General features: G+C 40.3%; 3 protein-coding genes across 4 annotated transcripts; 2 read left to right on the top strand and 1 right to left on the bottom strand.

Moving 5' to 3' along the window:
- Positions 1-379: 379 nt before the first annotated feature.
- gja9b (gap junction protein alpha 9b) lies at positions 380-6,144 on the top strand. The gene is made up of 2 exons (XM_004569271.3): positions 380-554; positions 2,552-6,144. Exon 2 carries the CDS (start codon positions 2,569-2,571, stop codon positions 4,072-4,074), a length of 1,506 nt encoding a protein of 501 aa, XP_004569328.3. The 5' UTR covers positions 380-554; positions 2,552-2,568; the 3' UTR covers positions 4,075-6,144.
- Positions 6,145-6,277: 133 nt separating this feature from the next.
- Positions 6,278-9,064, bottom strand: mycbp (MYC binding protein). Its single transcript, XM_004569274.3, has 5 exons — positions 8,323-9,064; positions 8,025-8,097; positions 7,861-7,909; positions 6,456-6,585; positions 6,278-6,370 (listed from the first exon to the last, which is right to left on the bottom strand). The coding sequence occupies exons 1-5, from the start codon at positions 8,335-8,337 to the stop codon at positions 6,326-6,328; spliced, it is 312 nt and encodes a 103-aa protein (XP_004569331.1). The 5' UTR covers positions 8,338-9,064; the 3' UTR covers positions 6,278-6,325.
- A 77-nt stretch (positions 9,065-9,141) lies between these two features.
- Positions 9,142-24,146, top strand: si:ch1073-513e17.1 (sialin). 2 transcript variants are annotated; one of them, XM_004569275.3, is made up of 11 exons: positions 9,142-9,314; positions 14,302-14,455; positions 15,145-15,362; positions 15,457-15,690; positions 16,147-16,321; positions 16,621-16,739; positions 18,483-18,644; positions 19,043-19,175; positions 20,159-20,306; positions 20,498-20,588; positions 21,735-24,146. In XM_004569275.3, the coding sequence occupies exons 2-11, from the start codon at positions 14,371-14,373 to the stop codon at positions 21,900-21,902; spliced, it is 1,533 nt and encodes a 510-aa protein (XP_004569332.2). In that variant the 5' UTR covers positions 9,142-9,314; positions 14,302-14,370; the 3' UTR covers positions 21,903-24,146. The 2 variants fall into 2 exon arrangements, with proteins under 2 accessions (XP_004569332.2, XP_004569335.4); XM_004569278.4 differs by lacking the exon at positions 9,142-9,314 and adding an exon at positions 14,916-14,991 and having other exon boundaries at positions 14,311-14,455.
- The last annotated feature ends 3,788 nt before the right edge of the window (positions 24,147-27,934 follow it).

Below are 27,934 nucleotides of genomic sequence, written 5' to 3'. Positions count from 1 at the left end.
GAGTACCGGTCTTCAATTCGTTTGTTTGTTTGTTTGTTTTGTCCTCGGGTAAGATCCAAAAATATCCTACTGTTTAGAAAATGAGAGCGCCGTCTCAGAACCCATATTCCCACCAAGGCCCAGCCCAGTTCACCCAGTTCTGTGCTGCTTTCATCTAAATTTAGAGGATCAAACCAGTCCAGGATCCTCTGGGTTCAACCAGAAATAGGCGACAGACAACCAAATATTTTGGAGCACATTTCACCCCTGATGACTCGCAGGAACTGGCAGGTCGTCCATTCATACTGCTGCGAGGTAAATGGCAGCAGACCATTGCCACGGAATTGATTGATGGTGTTTCACACTCTATAAGTCGAGAAGAGTTAGTGCCAGCTCGCCTCATTTGTTTTTGCCCAGTTCATGACCAACAGCAGGGAGTTATATGTCTACCAGTGGGAAGATTTTACCTTTGATAAGAGATGAAAAATAAAGAAAAAATGCTTTCATAGGTCAGAAATCGGCAGCGTTACATCAAAAAGGCTTTTATGGTTACATTTTTATATGGAAGATAAAAGGTGAGTTAATGCTAAGTTATTGATTTGTATTTAAAATGATCGGTTGTGTCTGGTTTTACTCATTTATCTGGAAGTTTTTATAATGATGACACAAAATAGTGGTGAATAGACTCCTGTCTCAAATGGTGTCTGCTGGGCTGTGGTTTAGTTGTAACTCAGTAAGCTGGGGCTTTTATTCTGCAGGAATGATGATTACATTTAAAAGCATCAGCAGTGAAATGTAACCTAACAGTGTTGTATTTTTTCTTAAATCACACTATAAAATAATTACTGCTGTATCAGCATGTAACAAGCATTTTAAAGCCATTTTTCTTATGTTTCAGCTCATTTTGAAAACTAGCTTTGCCGTGTAAATTTTGAATATTTAAAAAAATAAGCAATTGAAGCTCTTCTCTGGGATTAGGTTATTCTCAGATATTACCTGGTATATGCTCCTTTGCATCCTTTTTTTTAAACTTGTTCGCTAATTAACAACTACACAAAAAAAATGTAAATACATCACACATTAAAAAGATGATAAGTGAAATTTTTCTAACCTTAAAGAAAGTGACTTATTTTCATGCTCAAAATGAAAAGCAGCAGACAAATGTTCAGGTTCACACTGAAATAAAGATCTAACTGATGTGAATGAATTTTTATACCTTCTAAATTACACTGTGCTGTTCTGTTAGTCTTAGTCAGTAGTCTTCGTCTCTATCCATAAAAACATGCAAAACCTTTAAATACACCCGCGTTCCCCTTCACAGTTTTCTCCTTTTGTTCTATGAAAATCCTGTTCTGACCACTGGCACATGTGCATCTGTGATTTCACCACACGTGAAAAGCAAACATCAGCTTCTGTTTCCAATGGGCTACATGGACTTGTACTTTTCAGGATTGTAACACTGCATCCTGTTGCATGTGAGGGCAATCTTCAAACTTGTTAACGGATTAGCTGCAGCTCAGGAGGTAAAGCAGGTCACCTACTGATCGGAAAGTTAGTGGTTCGATTAGTAGTAGTCCCTGGCTCCTCCAATCTGCATGTCAAGTATCCTTGGGCAAGATACTAACCCCAAATTGCTCTCTGATGCATCCGTCGGAGTGTGAATGTGTGTGAATGTAGTTATAAAGCACTCAGTTTAGAGGGAGTGCTTGTGAGAATGGGTGAATGTGGCATGTTGTACAGAGTGCTTTGAGTACTCCGGGAGAGTAGAAAAGCACTATATAAGAATCCATCCATTTACCATTGGTTCTTATACAGCGCTTTCCTACTATACCTGAGTACCGGAGCTTTATACAACATGCCCTTCACTCATTCATTCATTCAGCTATTAATCCAAGCATGTTCGCACACATACAGACTCTGATATTTACTTGGGGTTCAGTATCTTGCCGAAGGATATTTGACCTCCATCTACCTCCTAAGCTGCAGGAGGCGGACACATATGTGGTGTGTGTCTCGTTTTAACTGTGGCTTACTACCCACCTTAAATGACAAGTAGCCAGACTTATTGCAATTATTTTAAAGTGGTCTTGGGCAGTAATTCTCCAGACTTTCTGAAGAGCTTTCAAAGTTTATCTTTGTCACTTATCAACAGAGAGCTACAACAGTGAAGATCTACTGGCATCTGTAAAATACGGTGGGGGCTGTCAATGCATGGGGCTTAATTTCAGCTGGTGTTGTTAAGGATCTGCTAAAAAGTACCTTCACATTTTGATCTATCATGCAACACCATCTGGGATGAATCTGATTGGCTTCCTTTTTTGTTTCACTGCCAATGCAGTAAAAGCATCCCTAGACAGTGGAACATTACTGAAGCAGTGTGGGATCATGTTTATGGAGTACATAAAAAAAGCAGCCAAGATCCAAAGAAGAGCTTTGAATGTCCTTCAGGAAGGTTGAAAGGTTCTCATTCTGACAGAGAGAAGGTGAGATCACAGGTGCACAGTGCAAGTGGTTAGAAGAAACACTGAACTCCTAGTATATAAATGAGTTTTTCTCTCTTTTTTTGTTACAGAGCTGCTAAAGTAGAAAATGGGAGACTGGAACTTCCTTGGTGGGATCTTGGAGGAGGTGCATATCCACTCCACCATGGTTGGCAAGATCTGGCTGACCATCCTGTTCATATTCCGAATGCTGGTCCTGGGCGTCGCCGCAGAAGACGTTTGGAATGACGAGCAGTCCGACTTCATCTGCAACACCGAGCAGCCGGGGTGCCGGAATGTATGCTATGACCAGGCCTTCCCTATTTCCCTCATCCGCTACTGGGTGCTCCAGGTGATATTTGTGTCCTCGCCCTCCCTGGTGTACATGGGTCATGCCATCTACCAGCTGCGGGCTCTGGAGAAGGAACGCCACTGCAAGAAAGTGGCTCTCCGGCGGGAGCTGGAGGCGGTGGATGCAGAGCTGACAGAGGTGAAGAAGAGGATTGAAAAGGAGATGAGGCAGCTGGAGCAGGGGAAGCTCAACAAAGCACCACTGAGGGGCTCTCTGCTGTGCACCTACGTGGCCCACATTGTTACGCGCTCAGTGGTGGAGGTCAGCTTTATGACGGTTCAATACATCCTGTATGGAAACCGCCTGAGCACCATTTACAAGTGCGAGAGGGAGCCGTGTCCTAACGTGGTGGACTGCTTCGTCTCGAGACCAACAGAGAAAACTGTTTTCATGATGTTCATGCAAGCTATCGCCTGCATCTCTCTCTTCCTCAGTCTGCTGGAGATCATGCACCTTGGCTTCAAGAGGATTAAGAAGGGCATTCTGGACTACTACCCACACCTGAAGGATGACCTGGACGATTATTATGTCAGCAAGTCGAAAAAGGACTCAGTGATGCATCAGGTTTGCATGGGAACGACTGTGGGACGCAAGAGTACGATTCCCACAGCACCAAGCGGGTACACGTTACTGCTGGAGAAACAGGGCAACGGACCCAACTACCCTCTCCTCAACGCCTCCTCCGCCTTCGTCCCAATTCAAGGGGACCCTGGTGGAAAGCCGGACAGTCAAAAGGAGGGCAAGGAAGGAGTCCCGAGTCCCACGGAGCACAACAACAACTCCAACAATACCAGCAGTGAGACGCGGTCCCCTCCTTCAGACAAACAGGAGCAACGAGAAGATCAATCCCCACCACATCACGAGGACCTGGAGCGTGCAAGATCTGAGTACCCCACCCTGCCTGTTTCAGATGCCTCCTGCAGCACAGCGCTGTCAGGCTTCACGAGGAAGACACGAAGGATCACCCCACCGTGGAACTGCTCCACAGTCGTGGAGGGAAATGGCTCAGACAGCGGAGACTCCTACAACGGGAACAACAGCATGAAGCTACGAAGCGGCGGCGGCCCCAGAGCAAGGATCCTCTCCAAGTCAGACATTAAGAGACAGAGCAGACCCCAGAGCCCGGACTCTGCAGGGGAGCTGAGCTCTATATCTCGACACAGCCGGGAGAGCAATAGTCCCGCCACCTCCCCACCAAACCGGCGAGTGTCAGCTGCCAGCAGCGCCAGCAGCAGACGAGCCCCGACTGATTTACAGATATGAGGACTGCTTAGAAGAAGCCATTAAAACACGATTACTGCACCTTTTTCACAGTTTAGACTTCTTTAAAAGACAATCACAAAAAGCCTGCAGAGATTATGCTTGTGCCAGGCATTCTCCAGTCTTAGAAAGAGCATATGACAAACAAGCAGTCTAACATCTACTCTTCCTTTTAGAGGGATTCATACTAGGATGCACAGCCTTGTTTTCTCAGATTTCCAGGTCAGTTTCAGGCTATCAGAATGAGCTTCAACCCTCAAACAATCAAGCTATAAAGCTATGTTAGCAGCTGACATGACTGAGTGGGGCCTCATGATGTTTGATGATAAGTCGATTTATGAGTTATTCTGAAATGTTTTAATGGTCAAATGAAGGCTGAAGGGTCACACACGCTGAACTGTTTAACTGAAACATGCACCTAGCACTGAATTATTGCTAAACTTAGCTATCACAGATAAGAATGGGTCCTTGTCTCAGAAACCAGCTTAAGAAAATGCCGACTTTTATGTTTGTGTGGTGCACTGTGCGCTAAACACATCTGCTCAAATGCTTTATTAACCTTTCATTTTTTCATATTTACAATTAAAATAAAGGCTTGCAGGTAATTCACAGACAGTATAAAAGATGGGCAGGGAACTGTAGCATCCTCAGTGGCTAACAAGCTATCAAGTGGTAAGCCAATGAGCATTTCCTGGATAATCCTTCTTCCTTAGAATATCCATTTACTTCCTGTTTTTTGACTTAATGTTTTAATAATATGACCCAAACGGAGTGACTTAACCCATAAACTATTTGAGAAAGTGTTTGCAGAGCTCAGGGCAGAGGGGTGCTTCCCCATTGACTTCTTTGAGACCCAGGTTGTTTTTGAAATCACAGGAATCACCCCCTGGTGGACATTAGTAAGAATGCAGGTTTAAAGCGTTTCTGCATTGGCTTCACTTTTCAGACCTCGAACCTGCGCCTATGTTTTATACTGTCTGAGAGTTCATAGCAAGTGTTGTTTTCTCTCTTTTGACCTCGACTTAAATAACAGTACTGACTAGGATCATTTACCTCATTAACATAATGCCTTTTATAGATTTCTTTCTTTTCTTTTGACAAGGGGGGATTTTAGTTTGCCTTTTAACTTGTCAGGGGTGAGACTGAGCGGGCCCACTGGCTGGTGGAGACTGATTTTGCACCTCTGCATCATAATTATGATTTCAATCATTTTTATGCAACAAAGGAGTCAACTTGAGTCATCTGTTTTCTTTGTTACGTTTGACATGAAATATCTTCAAGACTTTTCCAGCAGTAAATTTCACTTGCAGCAAAACATGAGTGGTTAGAAAATAACATGCATATAAGCCACAATGATGTTTCCATGACTGTTGCCACACAAGTGAGCCAATTCCTGCCAACAAGTGAGTAAATCTGTAGGATTTACAGAGAATGGTCTGAAAAACAGAAAATACCCAATGAGCAGCTGTTCTCTGGGTAATATTTGTTGACTGGGAGCAGCCAGACTTCCCTGAGATTAAATGACAACAGTAATTGAAATAACAAATCATTACAACAAAGAGCATCTCTGAACGCACCAAAGCTTGAAGCAAATGTGCTACAGCAGCAGAAGACTACATCGCGTGCCGCTCCTGTCCACGAAGAGCAGGAAACTGAAGGTACAGTTCACACTTACTCACCAAAATCAGACAACTGAATACGGGAACAAACCTGCCTGGTCTGATAAGTAAAAATTACTGCAATGCCATTTGGATGGTAGGGTTAGAATTTGGTGTAGAAAAACAGAAAAGGATGGATCCAACATGCCTCAAGTCATGGTTCAGACTGGGAGTGGTGGTGTAGATCACAGTGTGATTTTCTTGCCACACTTTAGGCCTGTTATTAGCAAGTATATGTACCTAAGAAATAACCAGAGTGCACACATGTTCTGGTAACTACTTCCTGCAGGATCCTTTGTAGCCAGACACTTCAGTCAGTCGCAGCATCTGAATTCATCCATGATGAAGCTTTAATAACAAATGAAGAATTTCCATCAGCAAAATCAAGGACCTTCAGGACAGAGAAAGGCTGATGCTGAAATGTCATTTTTAATTTAGAAAGCTTCTTGTTATACAAAAAAAAAAAAAAAAAAAAAAAAAAAAAATAACAGTGATTTTGCATTCACTGTACATCCATTGTTTAATAAACATTTACATACAAACAAGGCTTTAGTAACATTTTTCTTTTTATTCCTCCACAAAAGCAAAGAAAACCTCTACTCTGCTGCTTCCCCATCAGGCGATGGTTCATACTGCATCAGCTGGAAGATGAGGAGGAAAACGAGAAGGTTAAAGGTCACAGAATCCAGACCAAATATAGACATGTGATTATCTGTAAACGCTCACCCTGCTCCTCAGCTCTTTGTTCTCCTCCATGAGCTCGCTGCACTTCTGTTGTAGGTCAGCCAGCTCCGTACGAAGAGCCTCTGTGTCTGCTGGCTCTGGACCAGCTGCCCCGAGATGAAGCTTTATGAAACTGTTGCCATGGTTAAGGTTAACGAGTGCATGGACATTTTACCCATCAATACTATCTAATTTTATTAGAGCAGAACAAGGTCCAACTCGGTTCTGCATGTTAATTCAGGAGAATGATGATCCAGTTTGTAGGTTGGAGAGACTGGTGCAGGAGAATGACTCCTTAGCTTAAGAACTGTTGGCCTGTGACAGACTCACCCACTGCAAGTATCCTGCAGTATTTAAACATGTGAAGAACACAGAATAAATCAAACCCCATGAACAGATTACAAAAAAACCCTTAGATTTTAAATCTGCTGCCATAAAAAGAAACTGGCTTTTCCACAATAAAACTGCCGAGTGATTATTTGGTCTAGCCTACATCCTTGCAGTATACCGAGATGCACAGAACATCAACATATTGATGAATTTTGATGCAGTTGATTTCCCCTTTCTACATAGCTGAAGAATTGGAGATGTTAAGATTTTTATTGTGAATTAAAACTCAAAGTCTTAAAGGCTGCCATTCATCTCTAAATGGACCAGGAGTCACCTCATTGCCCATCTGAAGGTTTCAGGGGACAACGGTGCATTTAAATAATCGATTTGACTGCAATCGTAACATTTTAAGACTGATAATACCATAAATAAAAAATAATAAACTATTTTATTTTAAATGCAGTGGTTTAAGCTCTAAACCTGTTTATATTGAGTGAAATTTTGTGAAAAAGTATTGCCAACTTCCAGATCTTATTTTTACATATTTGCTGCATTTAAATATTCCACATGATCAAACAAATATTGGACAAAAATAACCTGACCGTCCACTTCCTAATGACTCAAATAATAATGAAAGTTTTGGAAGGCTTTATCTAGTCAAAGTTTGGACTTAAACTGGCTAATCGAGCTAATAAACAATAAACATAACAATAAAAAAATAAAGTGTGGCTGAAGTAAACCAGTTTTGCAAAGAAGAGCGAGCCAAAATTCCTCCATAGTGATGTGAAAGACTTGTTACTAGTTATACCAAAGAGTTGCAGTTCTTGCTGGTGGCAAAACCAGTTATTAGGTTTAGGGGGAATCACTTTTTCCACATAAGGCCTGGTAATTCTGGATAACTTTTTCCCCTCAATAAATGAAATAATAATTTAAAACCTGCATTTCCAATATTAAAACCCAGTAGATCTGAAACATACAAGTGTGACATATCTTTTTTGCTTTGAAGATAGAGCCACATCAGAAACTAATTGTTGCCACCTGAGGTTGTAGTAAGGCTGCAAAAATGAGAAAAGGATACTCCAGTGCATTGTTAGGTTTCTCAGGCTCCTCATAAAGAGCAACTAAAACTGCAAGAAAGAGGGGGAGCACGGATATCAGTAAAAACAAATTAAAAGACTGTTTCACAGAATGCATTATCGTTAATGTCACCAGGCTGAACGGGGGGGGGGGGTCTCCATTTACCGCTTGTTAAGGTGTCGAGGACTCCAGATTTTTCGAGGTACCTTCTAAATTGCTCCCGCTTCGACTCAGAGGCCTGAAAAAGACAAATAGTTGGATGACACACAAGTTGGGAGCCCATTCATACACCAACATAAAGAGCGCTATAAAAACTGTTTTCAGCCCATGGTGCCTTCACTGCCTTCCACCGTGTTGGCGAGCAGGGGTCACGTTGTTATGACGCTAGCTAGCTAGTTTTACAAACTTTAAATGTACCACGTAAAACATAACAGCTATAGAAAGTAAGGCCAAAAATACTTACTCTATATTGAGCCATGACTTCAATAATAGCCGTGTAACTCCGGGTCGTCTACAATGTGCGAAACGGAAAATAACTCGGGACTAGCTGCAGCTGTTTGAATGCTACGCAGGAGGTGACTCTGTTGCCATAACAACACATCAAATCATGCGGAAATGAAGTTCTTCCGATAAACAATCAGCTTGTAAAAGGAGAAGAAAGACTACAGAGTAGCTGTCAAAATAAGATACATTTAAACAATAAAGAAACGTAAGTTGTTCCGTTTGCGAGTAAACAACTGAAACGCCTCAGACATCGAAACGAGACGATGAAGCTGTGTTGCCAGATTTGCGTCACGGGCATGCAGAACCTACCTACCATATTATGATTTTTCGTCAGTTAAGCAACAACCCATTATAATTGGGAAATAAAGCAAGCCGAATTTTGTGTTAGGAGCTCCTGTTTGCCATGTACTACTGGGTGCTCTAAAATCGAGTAATGGATTGCTCTGATACCGAAGGTATCGTAAAAATGTCATAATTCACTGTCGAAGTCTTTTTTCCCGGGTTTCTACACTGGCATATTCACGGTGCTCTTGAGAGATATTGTCACCCTCAGGAAGAAAAAGTCAAATTAAACTAACAAATAAATACGTGCAACTTCTCTGCTTTTTTGTGTGTAATTTAGTTTCTATATTTAAATGGCTTGGCCTCGCTGCTGCCACCCCTATCTGGCAACACAGAAAGGCGAACGCAAGCCTTCACGGAAGCGCGCTACCAGCGCAACGTCCGATTTATAAAACATATGAGCTGCAGTCATTGGATAGTCTAAAACTAGGCGTGGTTTATCCATCGATCGGCCCCTTCCCGGGGCTCACATGACTTGGGTGTAAAAACATCAGCACGGAAAGGAGTTTCTATTGTTTCGCCGGCTTCAAGATGACAAGTGTCAAGTGTTAAGCCTCCTGTGCTTCTACCTCCAATAAACCCTATGGAATAAGAGTTTATAATAACAAGGTAAGCTGATATAACAAGGTAAGCTGCTTTTGATCGATATCCGGTTAATCAGTGACACATTGTAGCTGAGCTGTTAACAAACATTTCCTGGCTAGGGCATTTAACAGCTAGTTCTAGCTTTAATTGGAAACGTTTAAGTATATTAACACTTATTTAATGTGTCTGAATGTTGATATAGAGTTACAGTTACGTTATTTAGACATATTACACCATGCTGTGGTGTGTCTCAGTGTGGGAAAGATGAGTTGATTTAGCTCCGTTTCCTAAAATATTTAATGATATTCATGTTACATCTACTGAAGGATGAACAGATGCTGTTTCTAAATATTATTTAGTTGGATTTATATTGAGTTATATATAAATAAAATTTAAAAAAAACTCGTTAAAACTGTTAGGTATTTTAGTACCATGGTAGCATTTACTGGATATTGTTTTATAGTGACATTATGCAGGAAAACTCTGTCATTCAATAAGGCCCTTTTGTTTTAGTTATTTTTCTCTTTGACCCAAGAATTGATGTGTGAGAATCACAGGCTGGTACAAGGTTGAAATACCACAGAGATCACTCCCTCAGCTACATTAGTTTCTTAATCTTTTAGACGCCTGTTGAAGGCCAAATGGTTTGTTTCAGATTTCACTAATGAAAGAACTCTTCGTTTTGTGCCTTGAAAATATGTCGCTGAAATAATCACAATTGTAGCTGAACTAATAAACTACACAAAGGATGCTTCTTCACCCAAGGGCAGGAAGACGCTCCCTTATCTTGGTCTGTACTGGTTTAAACTGATAAATCTGCTGTCTCATGAATTTTACCCTCTATATAAACTGTTGTACTTGTGAATAAAGTTGAGTCACTTTGGGAAGACAATCTAAAGCAGTCTCTGTTTTCTTGTTCTCCCAAGCTGCTCCCGAGCTGCTCGTACTAACACGCTGAATGGCATGCTTGAATATTACTTGAGAATATATTTGACTGTGTTACAGACTAAGGGACATTCTCTGCTGATAGGTGAAGGTACATTCTCTGCTGATAGACGTCCACGCCTCGGAGGAAGCCGATCCACGGAGTAGGCCCTGGAAACAGTTTCCTTCAAAAACGACAACAAGTTCTGTAGTAGGCGGTCCCCAAAAGTTTATGTAAATGCTTTAAGAGGTTTTATCTTTCTCTACCAGTGCTGATAATAAGACTTATTCAGCATCACGTTGGACTACACAGTCCATCACACAATAACATAAAAACAAACTTAAACTTCCAGTTATGGATGGGAAGCTGGTGGAATATAATCTGCCAAACCTCGAAGCTGTGTGGATTTACATAAAGTTATGCATATGAACATTTGAGATCTGGTTATCCGTCTTTACCTTTTCAAACCCAGTTCCCTCCAAACTAAGCAGCAGAAAAAGTCAGTGTAATAATATGTTTACTATTCCTGAAGAGGTGACATGTGCTCTGAGGATCATGATAGACTCTCACACATACACATTTGCACACACGCTCACTCGGAGTGCACGAATCACATGGTAAAGGCAATAATCTAAGTTTTGTCATACATAACTCTTAAATGGATTAACAGAATACACATTGTGGGAGCCATCTGAGGATAACTGATAATAATCAGATTAAAGTACCTGTTTAAAGGTCATATTAATTGTGGATATTTTCTAATATTCTTATCCTGATTGGGCTCACTTTCTCTCAGGGTTATTTTTTTATTTTGTTTTAGTTCTTTTTCTGTGTGTGTGGTAACCATAAGTTTGAAAATACAAATCTGGAAAGTTCACGGTGCATTACAACAAAAAGGTGAGCCTATAAAAAAGTACAGACTTTAAGTGTCATTACTCAGTGAGAGTCTCAGGTGTTTTTCCACACAGCTGGCTATTCAAGTTCGCATACTTCTCAGAGTGACATGGCAAATTTAAAGTAAATCAAAGAGGAAAAAACTTCTTACATTTAAAAAATATTAAACTCTTTGCAGATTTAATGACTGATTATTTGCATAAATTATTGTTATTAAAGAAACATGTCAGGCTGTAGCTGGATGCAAAGTGGAAGTGGAAAACAGGGGGGGCAAAGATTAATCCAAAAACACCCACAAGGTGCTGGGGAAACACAGGAGGACGAGGAAATCACAGCACACATGACAGCAAACGCCAGAGCAAAACAGAAGAGAAAACCTGACACTATCAAAGTAAAACAGGAAACAACTGAAAGGCAGAAACAAAGCAGAGAGATGAGCAGACTCACACTGGATGTAGAGACAGTGGAAACAATGTGAGAGACTAAAATAAAACTGAAATAGAACCCAAAAAGTAATGACATTTCACCAGGACGTTCACAAAAAATGGGAACAGGATGCTCGAAGTCAAATGACCATGACATCAGAACCAAAACTGTAGGCAACAATAAATACTTTTTATTTTTTCACTGTACCTTTTTGCACCATAAACTGTAGATCTATTTTCAAAACACTGAGGGGATGACCTCAAGTTAAGGACAAATTAATGGCGATGTCTCCCTTTTTTTTTACCCAAAAAGTGGATAATCAAAAAAACAACCTGGAGAAAGTAACCACTGATGGAAAACCTCTCACAAACTTATACTCTGTTAAAGTCCAGTCCAGCGTCTTTGAAGCTTTGAAATCTAGGACATGTTCATCTGAGTCACAGTTTGGGACTAAAACACACAGACTGACTGACCAGGTGAACTCCTAATCATCTCAGCCAAGTGTGCCAGACAGCAGCTGTGGTTCAAAGGCTTATTCACAGTGATTACAAGCGTTCATTGATGAGATAAGAGAGGCCACTGTCATGACACCAAGTTTCACTTCTTATGTGAGAACATCTTGACCTCTTTGTCTTATAAAACTCTGTAGTTAGCTTAACTACAGGGTTTCGATTGGGTCGTGTGGATGTTTAAACACATTTAAAGTTCAGTCTCATGTGTCTAAAGGCTGCTGGATGAGCATCAGAGTCACAAAATATATGAACTTGACTCTACTGAGATGCAGAGATGATTAACTAAACTCATAATAAATGGCTCTTATTGCAGTCTACCAGACTTTCACTCTTCTACTCTGGATATTAAAAGTTTTAAGAAATCCCCCACCAAAACTCCAACAGTCTAAAATTCAAGTAAATTAAGATTTACTATGATGTGTCACATAAATAATTAAAGTCATGATATTTAGGAAGCCGTTCCCCAGAAAGAGGATGTGAGGAAGTAACAGGAATTGTTTTGGAGTTTCACTGATAGAGATAAACTTTTATTTGTAACAAAAACAGTGAGAAGGAAAACAGCTAAATCTGTGTGTTGGTCAAAAGAAAGAAAAGCAAATGCTTCATCTGTTGATCGGCTAATTGGCACAGCTCCACAATCTTCTGCAGTTTTCCTCTTATTTTGAAACGTTTTCATCATTTGTCCCGATTTTATATTTTACCTCTTCATTATGTCTTTAAACTTAACAGACAGAAACAAAATGACTTCGAAAGAGATGACGGTTTTATAAAAACGTCATCTTTTCTGCAGAGCCTTTTAAAAACTTGCTGTAAGGAGCAGGATCGAAATGCAGGAACTAAGCAGGAACTAAAAGTCACTTCAGGTCATCTTCTCTCATAACAAACATACACCAGCAAATAGATTTACCTTACCACAAAGTCAACTGTCAGTGTTTTCCATTCTGCTTTAGATCTAATCTTTATAGTCTCATTTTGCAGCTTTTCTGTGTTGTATTATCCACGATGATCCACATTTATTTCATGTTTATTTCATGTTTATTTCAGACAGACTGAACATTGATTATTATTAAAATTATTATATTTATCCATGGGTCCGGATTTTTCCAGCGCATTTGAAGGATTCTTGATTAGATTGGCATCGTTAAAGTTCTTCAGCAGTTTTTGCAGCGTTGAATTACGAATTTTCCTCTCCCGTCCAACACGGTGTTTGGAACAATATTGCAATGTCAAAGAAACCTCTGCATCTGTATTTCCCAGCAGAATATTATTGTATTTAAAAACTGTCGATCTATCACTTCAACCTATTGGTGTTTTTAATGTTTTGGCTAATAGCTGTTGTGTTAATTTTCAGACATACACTGACTTTGGTAACCACGATTTAATGAAATCAATCAAACTTTATTTGTGGTTCAATTCAAAGTGCGTCACCGATGATGGACCAGCTGATAATTTAATAATATTTGTTTTGTAAAAGAGGAAGCTACAGAGAAATTAAATACAATTATAAAGAAATAAAAACAACATTTAAAAGGGTGTATAAGCACAATCGGAAGATTTAGGAAAAAAATGAAATACAATAAGAAAAATGAATTTGGAAAAAAATAAACAAATAAAATTTAACATAAATATAAAATTAAATAGATATTTAAAATTTTTTAAAAAACTTATGAACAATTTGAAAATAATTAAGGAACAAATATAAAATGATATATTATATTACATTAGAATAACTCCCTCCATTACATCCAACTAATATCAATTAAAGATAATTGATATTAATTATTAATTGTCTCTCTTAATATGTCTGTATTTTCTAACTCTTAATCTGATCTTTGGTCACACAAAACCTGTTTAAAACCACGTTTGTACCTGTGAAAACAGATGTGTGTCAGCCTGAGGTTGTGGGTTGTGTTCTCAGTTCCCAAAAAGCTTAAATTTATAACAAAGAGCAGCTGAAATAACAGCAACAATAACTGCTGTGTTAGTGTGAACGCTCTCTGAGCTTCATCGTCAGCATCATCATCTCCATCAGAGCCAATTCGGGCATCAGTAACTTAATGAGTTCAGACATGTGGAAGTATTTTGGAAGTGGAAGAGCCACTCTGTGTGTGTTTGTGTGTGTGTGTGCGAGCGTGTGTGGGTCAGCATGTTACAGTGTCCAAACCTGCTGCCTGTCAGCACGCCATGGCATTTGTCATGTGTTTGTCCCACATCCTCTTTGTTGTGGTTTAATAAGTTGATCTTGCCTTTGCAGACGTCCCGGGCACCATGGTTCACTGACATCGACACAGACTGAATATTTTCCTGGATCCAGCCGCCTGCCATGCCGCCACCCGATGGCTGCTCCATCAACTCAGCCGCTTCCGATGAGAGTGAGGACACCGAACCTCTCATCGGGAGTGATGAAAGTGAGGAAAACATTTTTTTACATGTTAATCTTTACCAGAAATATTGAATCTGCTTTGAAAAAATAAGCTGAACATGCAGCAGGTTGAGCTTTTGGTATCACTGAAGTGTTTGGATCTAATTTTGAACATGACTACAAAAGTGAAGCTGTTACTTTTGTTGTTTTGTAGCGATGGTTTTCAGTTCTTCAGTGCACACATCAGCATTAAAGATCACCTGTCATATAAGACCTCAATGAGGCAGCAGACATGGAATCACATGCCGCTGTAAAGATATAAACGATCTTGGTGATGCTTAGAGGCCAGGTTTTTTGGCTTGTTACGGGAAAAATCTGCAATGTTTAAAGAGAAATGTTTGTTATAAGGTCAAGAAAATTATTTATCTATTCAGCTTATTTACAAAGCCTTCAAAGTTTACCCAAAATGCTCTTTGTGGATTTTTTTGTTATGTTTTTTTCTCCAGTGAATGATCAAAAAACAGAAACTCCAGGGTACTAGTACTGATGACTGGAAGCAACATCATGCTTTCACATTGTGGTGTGAGTATGGAAGCAGCTCTTCTAGGGCGGTATCTGAAAGTAGTGCCTGTATTTGAAGTGGCTCAAACGTGCGTGGGAAAATTACCTAAAAGAGGCGATCTGCCAAATTTAAGCCTCTTTAAAAAAATACACTATTTCTCTGTGTGTGATCAGTTCCTCCTCGGTGCTGCTCGGCCCGCTTCAACCTCGCCTTCCTGATGTTCCTCGGCTTCACTGTGGTCTACGGTCTCCGTGTCAACCTCAGCGTCGCCATGGTAGCCATGGTGAACAGCACCGACCCAGATCCAGACGGAAACCACTCCGTCACCAACGCCTGTCCACCACCATCAGGACGCGAGAACACTAGCAATAATTTCCAGCAGCCTGCCGGGGTAACGCCGCAAGAGCATTGAAAGAGCCGCCATCAAGATCTCTCCTCGCGCTTTATTTTCTGTGACGCCTCCTCTCTGTGACCTCTTTCCCCAGGTCCCTCACTACAACTGGGACTCTGAGACTCAGGGCTGGCTGCTCGGGGCTTTCTTCTTCGGCTACCTGTGCACGCAGATCCCGGGCGGCTACCTGGCCGGTCACTACGGGGGGAAGTTTTTCCTGGGTTTGGGTGTGCTGGGCACGGCTGCCCTCACTCTGCTCACCCCTCTCGCTGCCAAATGGGGGTCGTACTGGCTGTTTGCACTGCGAGCTCTGGAGGGCTTCGGAGAGGTACGACAGGGGGGAGACCAGACATGTTTTTCTTTATTTCTTTGACAGGTTCGTTTAAGCTCTGAACACCCATCTGTGGTAACCGTATTTATACTAAGATGGATTGATTAAATAAATAAATTATTACTTGAACAAAAATCTTTGAAAGGTAAGAAAATAATAGGAAAACTCAAGATCTCAGAGAATAAAAATCCAAATGAGGGGTTTAATAAGTTGTGGTATGAGGAGTCCTGTGTCTGCTCCTATCGGTGATACAGGCCTCGCTCTGCCAGCGTGATCAGCTGTGAATGACTGCCAAAAATGTAATGAGAAGAAAAACCATTGGTACACTTTTTGGTTTAACCTTTTTACACCTACATCAAGAATGACTCCAGGTGCTTGTAGTTGCCAACGTAAAAAGCTTCTATAACAGTGGTCAGATTATTTTCTTTACATTGTCTCTGTGTGCATCTCTAGGGTGTGACGTACCCGGCTATGATGGCGATATGGGCTAGGTGGGCTCCTCCTCTGGAGCGCTCTCGCCTGATAGCCATGTCGGCATCTGGGGGCAGCTTTGGCGCCTTTGTGGCCCTGCCGCTCACTGGCTACATCTGCCAGATGCTGGGCTGGCCCACTGTCTTCTACATCTGTGGTGAGGGGAACACACACTGGTGCCACCACAAGCCATTTTTTTACTACATCTGAACAACAAAAAACTGTTTAGAGCAATTTGTGTATTATTGAGGCTACACAGAAGTCTTGTTTTAATGTACAGTGATGCCAGTCTATCTTTGGTACACACAATTTTACATTTTAGCTTATTCCTCTTTGGTTTATGACAACAGTAACATTACTTTTCCTCTGACTTGGCCTTGAAGACAATCACTGTTTAGCTCTTTGCTTTCACTGCCAAATCTGCTGATTCTTTCAATCATTCACCTCCTCTTCCAGGCGGTGCTGGTTGCCTCTGGGCAGTCTTTTGGTTTATCTTTGTGTCAGATGACCCTCGCAACCATCGCCGAATCAGCAAAGAGGAGCGAGATTACATCATTAAAACCGTGGGACCACAGGTACGAGTGAAACATTAACAGATATTTATTTACATTGATCCTCGTGTGTGTCTCTGTCAGGGAACCCTGTTATAATCTGACCAAGCAAATCCTTCGTATCTTTTATACTCCTTATATTTATCTGGAGCTATTTGTGTAAATCTATTTTATACATAAAGTTTCAGACTCCATGCGACTGTTGTTTTTGTTTGTTTTGTTGGTCCTCATCTGCTTTTTTATTATTTTGTGCTCTATATAGGGTCCTTGCTTTGAGAAGCACTGCTCTGTGACCCCGTATAAGGAAACTCCTGCAGATTCACAGGCAACACATGACCTCAGTCCTGCCTTTTAGTTGTTAGATTAACTGGGCATCTTTAGTAAATACCAACAGCAGTTTTTTTTTTTTAACCCCAAAAAGAGATTTGAAAACATTTGCAAATGTTTTTTGTGGTAGTGTATATACAAATGACATTGCTTTCCGTTGCTGTTCAAAATTGTCCCTCACCTGCTCCTATGTTGTGTATTCTTTTCTACCTGCAGTGAAGAGTGACTCATCACTTCCTTTATCTGACTTCCTGTTTCCATTTCTCTTACTGCTCTGCCTTTTCTTACTTTCTCTTCCCTGCAGCTGACCTTTTGTCTCAGTTGGTTTTACATCCAAATATATTTTCGATCCAAATATATTATAGTTTGATCTTCTTCAATAGGTTTCGTTTCAGTTTAGATTTTATTGTTTGAAAAGGTTTCGGAGGAGGGGGAGGGGGAATCGCACTGATGGACAAGTATTGTGGTAAACTTGGTTTTAAGGGCTTAACAAGTTCAGATTTGGTTTTAAAGTACAAACAACTGCAGACAAACCGTCACATAGACATTCAGGTGTTGGTGAAAAATAAATCCCTCTCAGCTCAGTTTGACCAAACTAATAAATATAGATTAAACTAATAAAGATTGAAATCAAAGACATTTTCTGCATATTTTTATGCTGTTTTGTACAGTTTTTGAGGGGGCGGTTTGGTTTTTTACCCCTCAGCCATAAAAGGCTCATGGCGTATGGTCATCATTGTCCACGGACAGGTGACGTGGACACCCAAGTCTCCACGGGTGTATCTGCTAAGAATGTAGACCTCAAGGTTTGAGGTCAGAGGTCAGGTTTTCTGAAAATCGTCTGAGTGTGATAATTCTAGAAGGAAGTCACCTAGGATTTTGAAATTGATGACATAAGTCTATCTACTAGGAGGCTGAGGGGGACCACTATCTGTCACCAGTATGTCACTAGTTTTTTTTTACCTATAATAACTTAAAACAGAACATCCTTCTTAACCCTACAGATGTTCTGTCTATGATTATGTTTTTATTGCTGCAGAGTAGAATCCAGCATTAGTTATTTTGGCAGATGATAAATGAAAATTGAAAAAGTAAGCAGAAACACTCTTCAGGCATGTTATGAATGTTGATGTTGCATGGTTTGTCCACCAGAAGACACCCATTTGCAACAATGGGAACATCATAAATGCAGCCAGCTGATCCAACCTGAGCGTAAACAAGTAAATAAACTTCTGCTCAAACTTCGGGTAAATCTGTTTGTGTTTCATATGTCTGAAATGAAAAAGTATTGGCTGACATACTGGCTTTTAAATCGTCAAATATCTGCATCAGTATCGGTCTGAAAAACCCTATATCAGTCAGATTCTACTGCAAAGTTCTTAAATTGTATTATTTCAGTACATTGTTATGATTTTTCTCTAACCTGAACCGATGCTTCAGGGTACAGGTCATGGCTGGTCCTTGCCTTTGCTGCACATGGCGCTGTCTGTCCAACTGTGGGCCATCATCGTCACCCAGATGTGCTCGAACTGGGCCTACTACACCCTGCTCACATCCCTGCCCACCTACATGGACGTCATCCTGCATTTCGACCTGCAGTCGGTGAGATTTCCCTTCACTTGTTTCATGTTTACCGAAGCGCTTCAGATGTTTGAGATCAGAGTAGAGACACATGAGACTCACCCAAGTAAAACTTGGATGTGAAATTTCAGTTTTAATGTTATGATAGATTACAAGGACTTTGTTCTATCTTTGACCTCTGCTTCTTTTTTCTCTTAATTGTAAAAAAAAAAAGTAAAAAATAGAAGAATTGAAACACTGTTGGATAGTAAACGTGTAGCTTTATCCAAAAATGTGGAGATGTCAGAGAGGAAATCAAGTGAAAGTCCCAAAATCTGAAACTACAGCATCAGCTCTACACTTTCCTGATGTCAGTGTTTATATTTCTGTATTTTTGTGTTGGGACAAAGTCTGAACATCTGTCTGTGTGTCTGTATCAGAACGGCTTCCTGTCCTCTCTGCCGTACCTGGGCAGCTGGTTGATGGCGTGGCTGTCTGGAGTCATGGCGGACGCCCTCATCGAGCGGCGAGTGTTCAGCGTCACTGTCGTTCGCAAAATCTTCACGTTTGTAGGTAAATAAAACTTGAGTGCTCATTTCATCTGTGTGCAGGCTTACATACATATAGGTGTTTGCATACTCAGAAGGTAAAGCAGGAAGTTAGTCTCTCAGGTTAAAGTCTTGACTTTTAAGAGAGTGTTACATCCACTTGTAAAGAATTGTGTGAATTTTCTGGCCCCGCCTGGTTAGAAAGGAGTCAGGATTCCTGCGCTGCTGGTTTAACCTTGATATGAAAACACTGTCACAAAAGGTTGTCCTCTGTCTTCATGCTGGATTCCTGCTATGATGACTCATGAAATCCTCCTAGAATGTAGGATGCAGCTGAATTCACAAAGAGCAGAAAGCCTTAGAGTCAGCAGCAGCAGTCAGCTGATTTGGGAGTTATTTTGAGACTAATAAGTTTGCTGGATCTTAGTGTTCCTCTGCCAGCAAAATCCCACTTTAAGCCAAGGCATTGGAATTACAAACATCCAGAAAGAATGAGAAACACGGCACAAACTAAACTCGGCTCATTTGCAACACTTCGACAAATATTTTACTACAGAGATCATTTTATGTGATTCGTCTCTGGGTCCCTCCCCGAGATGAAAAACTGTGTTCATCAAAGCTTCGTCTGCAGTTTTTACATGTGACACAGGAACAGTTGCTGTTCAACACAAACAAATGCAGATTAAAGTTTGAGTGACTTAATGAAGCAACGCTGCCCCCGTGTGGTTTAGTTTGCATTTGTTGTTGTGAAGCGATAGTATGAGGCCTGCAGGACTCCAGGTGACTGTGATTATAATGTACTTGTTTTTTAATGCGTGTGTGTATGCTGTGGTTTTACTGGTCTGGGATGAATGTGGCCCATGCACTGAAGTGAATTTCCTCCCAGTAAAACCAACACTTCACTCAGAATTTGGACATGAGTAGATCAGATTCTCCCATATAGAGAGAAACTGACCCGGTGCTGTTTTATTTTTTTCCTGTTCCAACGGCCGTCTCTTCTCTCCGCAGGTCTGTTTCTGCCCTCGGTTTTCCTCGTGGCTGTGGTTTACGCCGGCTGCGACCACATCCTCATCGTCACCTTCCTCACACTGTCAATGACAACGGGAGGGTTCAGTGCCGCCGGAGTCTTCATCAACCAGATAGACATCGCTCCTCGGTGGGTGTCGTCGTCCAAACAGCTGATTAAGTTTTTACTGCTTAACAGTTTAAACCCCGAAAACGTGAAACACATAAAAGCTGCAAATCACTTAAGTGAACTATACATTGATAATCGGAGTCCACAGATCTAATGAAGACTTGGATAAATGAAACTGTGACAAACAGGTACTTTGTTTCCTGCTCCTGCAGGTATGCAGGATTCCTGCTGGGAATCACCAACACCTTCGGGACTATCCCGGGGGTCGTGGCGCCGATCGTAACGGGATACTTTACTGAAGATGTGAGTATAAAGGCTAAATTCATCATCTCACCAGAGCACAAAGTCTTCTTAAGTAGGGTTAAGCTATTTTGTGTCTTCCTAACGTGAGGAAACCTTTCATAGCAGAAGCTGATATGCCAAAGTAAAAAAAATAAAACCCAACCCTAACCTGTTTTGACCTGTGCCCTGAACTACAAAGCGAGGTCACTATACGGAGGACTTATTTATGCTATCTGGATTCATTTATCCTAACTATGGCAATCAGGATAAACAAAGGTGGTTATCATCTCGCTAAACCCAGGGTTTATCAACCTAGCTATGAAAAAATTCACATTAAAGGGTTGACGTTGGCGGCATCTGACCAATCACAAACATGGACAGTGATAATTTTACAAATAAGGATAAAACTTTATTACAGAACATGAAGGAGTTAAACATGTAAAACAGACTTGCATCACTAAAACGGATGCAGACATATCAGCAAAGTATTAAAAGTACAATATGAATCTCTGTGCAATACTGTATTAATAAAGTTCAGGGAAAGCTGGCAAAAATGCAGACTCTGTGAGGTAACATATCGAGCAGTATCACAGCTCTTTCTCAGACTGTTAACACCTGGTGGTGTAAACGTTCTGAGAGCAGTGAGTAAATACAAAAGCATAGACTTCTTACAAATTAATATAAAGTCCAAATTTACAAATAGTTGCCCTTTTTATCTATCATATATAATATAAAAAAATTAAATTGTTATGAAGTTTAAAACCAATACACAGAGCTGTTTTCTAAGGACTGGTTGATCTTTTTGTCTCAAACATAACCTGCTCCAGGTCTACAGCATAAAAATCATGTACCTCTGTGTGACTAAAAACCCAGGTTTAATCATGAAGTTATCGAGATAAGCCCATAATCCTGCTTTAGTGCTCTGGTGGATGTTAGGAGGGTTAAAGTCGGGCTGATGTTGCTGGACGTTTGAGTTCTCAGGTTAATGGCTGCAGTGTACGTGTGAAAACAACAGAAATAGGAATGATAATAAAATCATATCTTCATATTTTTATTTCTTCAAGGTGGAAAATACACAGAAGGCATCATAAAATAGTTGAAAGCAGCAATAATTCACTGTCAGATTCACAGTGTTTAACATTCATCGTCCTCTCCTCTGGTTGGCAGCGCACTCTGGCCGGCTGGGCAAAAGTCTTCTGGGTTGCCGCTGGGATCAACGCGGGCGGTGCCGTCATTTACACGTTTCTTGGCAGCGGCAAGCTCCAACCATGGGCCCTCACTGAGGAGGAGCGAGCTGAAGCTGAGAGGAAGAGGAACAGGTCCATCTCACATTAAAGCAGAAATATGCATCAGCAGCAGAGCCTTTACTCAGGCTTTAAAGACACATATACGGTTAGCTAGTTTTACACAGTTTTCCGATTTTAGAGGAATGTGTCTGGAGGTTTAATCTGTAAATTCAGGTATAAATTAAGGGACTTCATGCAGTATTCACACTTCATGAACCAATAATGACTTCAGAGCTACAATATGCTCTTCTTGTTTACGAGGTGAGCTGATAGACTTATTTTTACGGTAATTCCAGCAACTATATTACAGCTTATGGAGCATTTAAAATTTCCTGTTAGGCACATTTTTAACCCTTTAAATTTGCTGGGAGGTGAAATTTCAAGGGTTAGAATGTTATCACTACTTTTAAGAAAAGATTAGTTTTGGTGCAGATGACATATTCGAACACGTGCTGCCTTTTAATAATCAGGAAACACGTTTACTCTTGTTGATAAAGTTTTAATCGTTTGTATGTGAGTTTTGTTTAAAATTTTCCGGGTGATTTTGTTTCTTTGCACCTGTTTGATACTTACGACACTTCAGGTGAGACCAAAACATATCACTTTTTTTTAAAGTTATTTTGGTTTTTCTTTTAATTTTACCTTGAACAAGGTACAGTTTGGAACAAAATGCATATTTTGCACAACAGGAGGGTCACTCCACATAAAATATACATATCTGGGGGGAAAAAACCACCATCAGGTGATTTTTCTTTAAAGTAAAATAACTTTTATACATTTAATGAAGCTTTGAATCTTCATGCTGTGAATATTTTCTGGGTTACAGGCCATCAGAGTACACAGGGATGTGTTAAAATTTTGGGCTACTTTTTAAGTCACTTAATTTTTTTCCCCAGCATTTTTTAGCCTTTTTAACCTACATACAGGATATATCCACATTTTTCAGGATCGGTGTCATGGGTTATATCATAGCTCAATAGGAAACAACAATTTAATATCTTTGATGTAGAGGAACAAGAATGATCACTGGATGTTTGACCTGTTTTCTTATAATTCAATGGAGATATCTGCATTTTGGGTATACTTTCAAGCACCATATGACCATGTTTTACGGGAGGCTGATCTAAACAAATTATATTTCATGAAAGTTCTTATTTTTTCCCACATTTTGATACCAGCATCATCTTCTAGCTCAGATTTCTTCTGTGTTAAAAGAGAGAAACAACGTCTTGCTCTTTGTAGTTGTTTTGACATGCGCAAGTTTGGGTCCTGAAGAATGTTTTTAAAGGTAAAACTGAAAGCTTTGCCTCCAGCTAAGCTCTTTCTTCACCACAACAGTCATGTTCAAAGTCCATCTCACCAATCTGTCAGCCCACCTAACCCTCCACCGTCCCATCACTCATGGATAAAATCCTCCCTCGCCTGGGGACTCCTCTCTCCTCCCACTCAGAGTTAAAGATCCTCCGTTTTCAAGCAGGGAACCACAGCCTCAAACTCTCATCCTGGTTATTTCACCTTTCCTGTTCAGTTTCTGTCAGTTTCCTTTGGGATGAGACTGCTTCAGACAGGAACATCGAGCTGCTGTGAAGCTGCCTTCAGTGCGGCTTCCTCGTCATCTCAAAATTATCCAAATCTTAACCCACCCTGTGTACTTTGGGAGCCTGTAACTCAAAAAATACTCACAGTATAATAATAAAATTTTGCATGGTTTCATTAAAGATATGAAAGTTATTGGACATAAAAATCAGCTGATTTTGAGGGGCTCAGGTGGGAGACACTGACTGATTTTTCATGAAGTGATCCTCTTATTAGTTTGTCGCACAGCTTCGTCTTTGACTGCTTTGTTTGCAGTTTTCTGACCACTTCTACAGACTGTTTATTAGGACCAACAGAAGCACTTTTCAATGACATGAATACTCAGGATGTTTTATTCTGATAAGAGTGCCAAAGACACGTGAAACCTTACATTTTAGATTGGAGTTTCTTCACTTGTTTTTAAGACTTAAAGCACCTTTGGGTGCTAGCATTTGCAGTGTTTGTAATCATATGGGTTTGCTTCAACAGTAAGAAGCTTCCTTTTATAAACTACAGTAATTATTGTTTCTATATGATCTAGGAAATACCATCATGCAGTTTTTCAAAGAGCACTGTGATTGTAAAGATGTGATGATTTATTCACCTCCTCTGTGCTTTAAAAATGTGTGATGTCATGAAAATGTGTGCTTTTATTTTGAAAATAATTTTGTTTTTACTTGGATTACCTGAAAATTAAAGTGAGTGGCATGTAACCCTCGTAATGTCCTCCCATACTCCTTCTGTCCTCTGATTTGACTGTTATGTAAAACATATGGTATAAATTGTCAATCAGTTCTGTGTTACAACTTTAGTCTTCGGTCCAGTGCATTACAACAAAATTTTCTCTTCATTTTGGAATTTAGGGCCTAATTTCCATAAACGTATATATCATATTTTTGAGTGAAATTTAAATAAAACATTGAATTATTTTGACTATTTAAATTATCACAGAGTAGTATATATCAAAATTTAGTGAGGATGCTGTTTTTGAATCATTTGATAATCACACCTGTTGTCCTCTGGGGTCAAAATTTATCGTGTCTGGTTTGATTGTTACGAAAAGAATATAAAGTGGATACGTCATTCAATTCTGTTACACTTCCAATTACAGCTTCATTCAAACACATTAACACAATTTCTTTATTCCATTTGAAGCTCAAGGCCAATAAGACCTCATTCACCATACTGCTTTCAAACATCTTTGATCTTGGATCATTGATGTGTGGGGTCAAACAATGGTCATAACAACAACAATAAAACAGGCAGCACAATGAGGAGGCAGGGGTTCTACATTCAATTCAATTTTGTTTATAAAGCACCAAATCACAACAACAGTCACCTCAAGGCGCTTTATATTGTAAGGTAGACCCTACAATAATACATACAGAGAAAGTATGGTGGCTAATTTTTTTACCATATTGTGCAAAGATATCACCAGTAAAACAATGCATATATTGTCCTCCAATATAATGAGGAGGAAGAATCAAAGGAGGATCCAGGGTTAGAAGATAAGAAAATATTGCCAATATTTAGACCACATGCTACTTCTTTCTCTGAAGAAGCCCCCACATCTCCCACCTGTAGAAGTGGAAGACGAGTATGAAGTGAAGGAAAGTGATGAAGATGATGATTAGGAAGAATTTACTCCATGGCTTTTAAATCAGAATGAGTTTGTATTACTTTTATTTATCTTACTTCTTACTCAAATCTTCTAATTTTATGATTCTTTTTCTTAACTTTTATCATGTCTCCCTATGTTTTTATTTTTTTTGATTATCTTAATTGTACAGCACCTTGATCAACATTTTCTGTTTTAAATGTGCTATATAAATAAATTTGACTTTGACTTTGAATCTGAAATATGTTCAAGTAGGTTCTCAGGCATCCAGGACATGGTAGTCTAAGGAGATTGGAAAGAAAGTGACAGGGCTTCTTGAAGTTTCTTGAATTTCCAGAATGTGAAACTGAAATAGAAGATACACATCTTTCATTTCAATCATGATGAAGGCAAAAATCAAGCAAGAAGGAAGAGTCAGCTGACACATAGGAATATTTGCAGTAATGTGAAGAAAAACTGATCTGGTCTTCTATCCTTCCCAGTGACAGACGATGCATGACTATCTGTCAATGCACTTTACCCTACCGCCTACTGGTGTTGGCCAGAGGGGCCGATGGCGCGATATGGTAGCCTCGCTTCTGTCAGTCTACCTAAGGGCAGCTGTGGCTACAACCGTACCTGCCTCCACCAGTGTGTGAATGCGAGAGTGAATGAATAGTGGCATTGTAAAGCGCTTTGGGTGCCTTGAAAAGCGCTATATAAATCCAATCCATTATTATCATTATAATGTACCAGTACAGAGGAATAAACATGAGCTTCCTCCTGCCTTTGTTCTCGTGAAAGTTTGCCTTCACTAATACCCATGCCTTGGTGTCAGTCCTACCATGCCAAAACATAGAAAAATGTCAGGTAGTAAGTTGGAAAAAAGTTGAATAAAATTGTTGACCCCAGAGGACAAAAGGAGAAGGGAAATCGGGAGGAAATTACAAGGCTTAAGCACTATATGGTCGAAAATAACATTAGCTTATTTCAATAAAAAACACTCACATATGCAGAACTAGGGTGGCAAAAGATTATTTCAGTGGCACATGGAAACACATGCCAGCATATCTCGGCATGTGCCGGCATGTGCCACTGAAATAATTGTTCAATTTTTTTTTTCTCCAAATGTCCTGTCTGACACTGTAGCAATCACAATTATTTTCTGAAGGCAAAGAAAAATGCCCAACAAACTTATTTTCCCAAGTAGACCATTACAGCTTTTGCTGTAATGATCCCAGTCCATCCATGTCCTGATGGACTGGTCCACGCTTTGTGTTTATGTCTTTGTGTGAAATCTGTTTACCTGCCATTTGCTGTTTTAGCTGTTTCGTGGTTGTTGAAATGAAAGCTTTAACCTGAGATACTGGCGTTTATATTTAAAAATCTATTCAGGATTTAATGAATTGATACCACGTTATTCAAGCTAAAATCTCTTTTAATCAAAACATTGATTATTTAAACCCATCCCTACTGTGCAGCATACAGTACCAACAACACAACACATGATATGTTCAGAGGCAGCAGCCAACAAAGGCATGGAGGGCCCCAGACATCCAGAGACCCCCAGAGAATGAAGGCCCAAGGATGACCACCGCACGTCATGGATTCTTGATATGATTCCTTGTGACGTCACAAGGAATCATATCGGGATGGTTTCCTGATATGATTCCTGACGTCAATCAGGTTGCCTCCCATTCAGTATAAAACCTCTACAACCGGCCCCAGTCTTCCTCTTTCTGTTACCTGGCTTAGGGGCAGCAGCTTTGGCCGTGAAAACCCAGAAACACCGGTGAGTTTAGCTCCCATTCTTCACATAGAGGGACCCGTCTGGCCTTATCTTCTTCTTTATTTGATTTTTAGGTTTACTGGATGCTGTTTTTAAACTTTTAATGAAAGATTTTTTACGAGGGAGGAGAAAATGTAGAGTGGTTAACGCGAACGAAGGAGGGCTGCCAGACCGGAGATCCGAAGATGCTTGAATGGCATTTCTTCTCTCTCCTTATTGAAACAATTTAACCGTATTTATCCGAAGCAAAAAGTACTTGAAGTCCGGACATGAAAGCTTCTGAATATTTGGCGATCTTTGTAACTTTATCCGACGTGGCCCAGTGGAGTAACACGTGTCTCGGCTGGCTTGTGGCCGAGTGAGGCCTAGCAGTAGCAGCCGCCTACTAGCGGCTAAGGCCTAGCGCCCGAGTAGCCATGAAGTTGAATTTCAGTTTTTAACTCCGTATAAATTAAAAAGACAATATGTTTTAATATGTTTTCATTTTTTATGTACTTTCATTATGCCTACATGCCGGGATGGTTTCCTAATGTAGCCGGGCTCAAGATGCGATAGCTTAGTTGTACATGCATGTCTGTTAACGAAGCCTAACGGGTACTTAATAGTAAGCCTAACGCAATTTTTATTTTTATTTAATCTTGCCCACAGAAACTAAAACAATGGGAGAGGAAAAGACCCACATTAACATCGTGGTCATTGGCCATGTCGACTCCGGCAAGTCCACCTCCACCGGTCACTTGATCTACAAGTGCGGAGGAATCGACAAGAGAACCATCGAGAAGTTTGAGAAGGAAGCCGCTGAGGTAAGAGCTTGTGTATTAAGTCAAGTCAAGTCAAGTCAAGTCAAGTTGGCTTTATTGTCACTTCAACCATATACAGTTTAACAGTACACAGGGAGGCGAAACAACGTTCCTCCAGGAACCAAGGTGCTACATGCAACATAAATTTACAACATAATTTAACAGAAAAACTCTAAACTAGCTAACTAAGAGGCCTAGTTAGCTGGCTAGCAGAGACAAGACAGACTGACCTAACATAAATTACAACATAAAAGAGAGATACTCCCATACAGCTTGTGACAAAATTTGATTCGATTTGATTGATGACCCTAGCCTTGACC

The sequence above is a fragment of the Maylandia zebra genome, linkage group LG22 (assembly GCF_041146795.1).
Source record: "Maylandia zebra isolate NMK-2024a linkage group LG22, Mzebra_GT3a, whole genome shotgun sequence".
NCBI classification, from domain to species: Eukaryota; Metazoa; Chordata; class Actinopteri; order Cichliformes; family Cichlidae; genus Maylandia; species Maylandia zebra.
The sequence above is the reverse complement of the archived record's forward strand: the minus strand, read 5'-3'. Positions and strand labels throughout refer to the sequence as shown.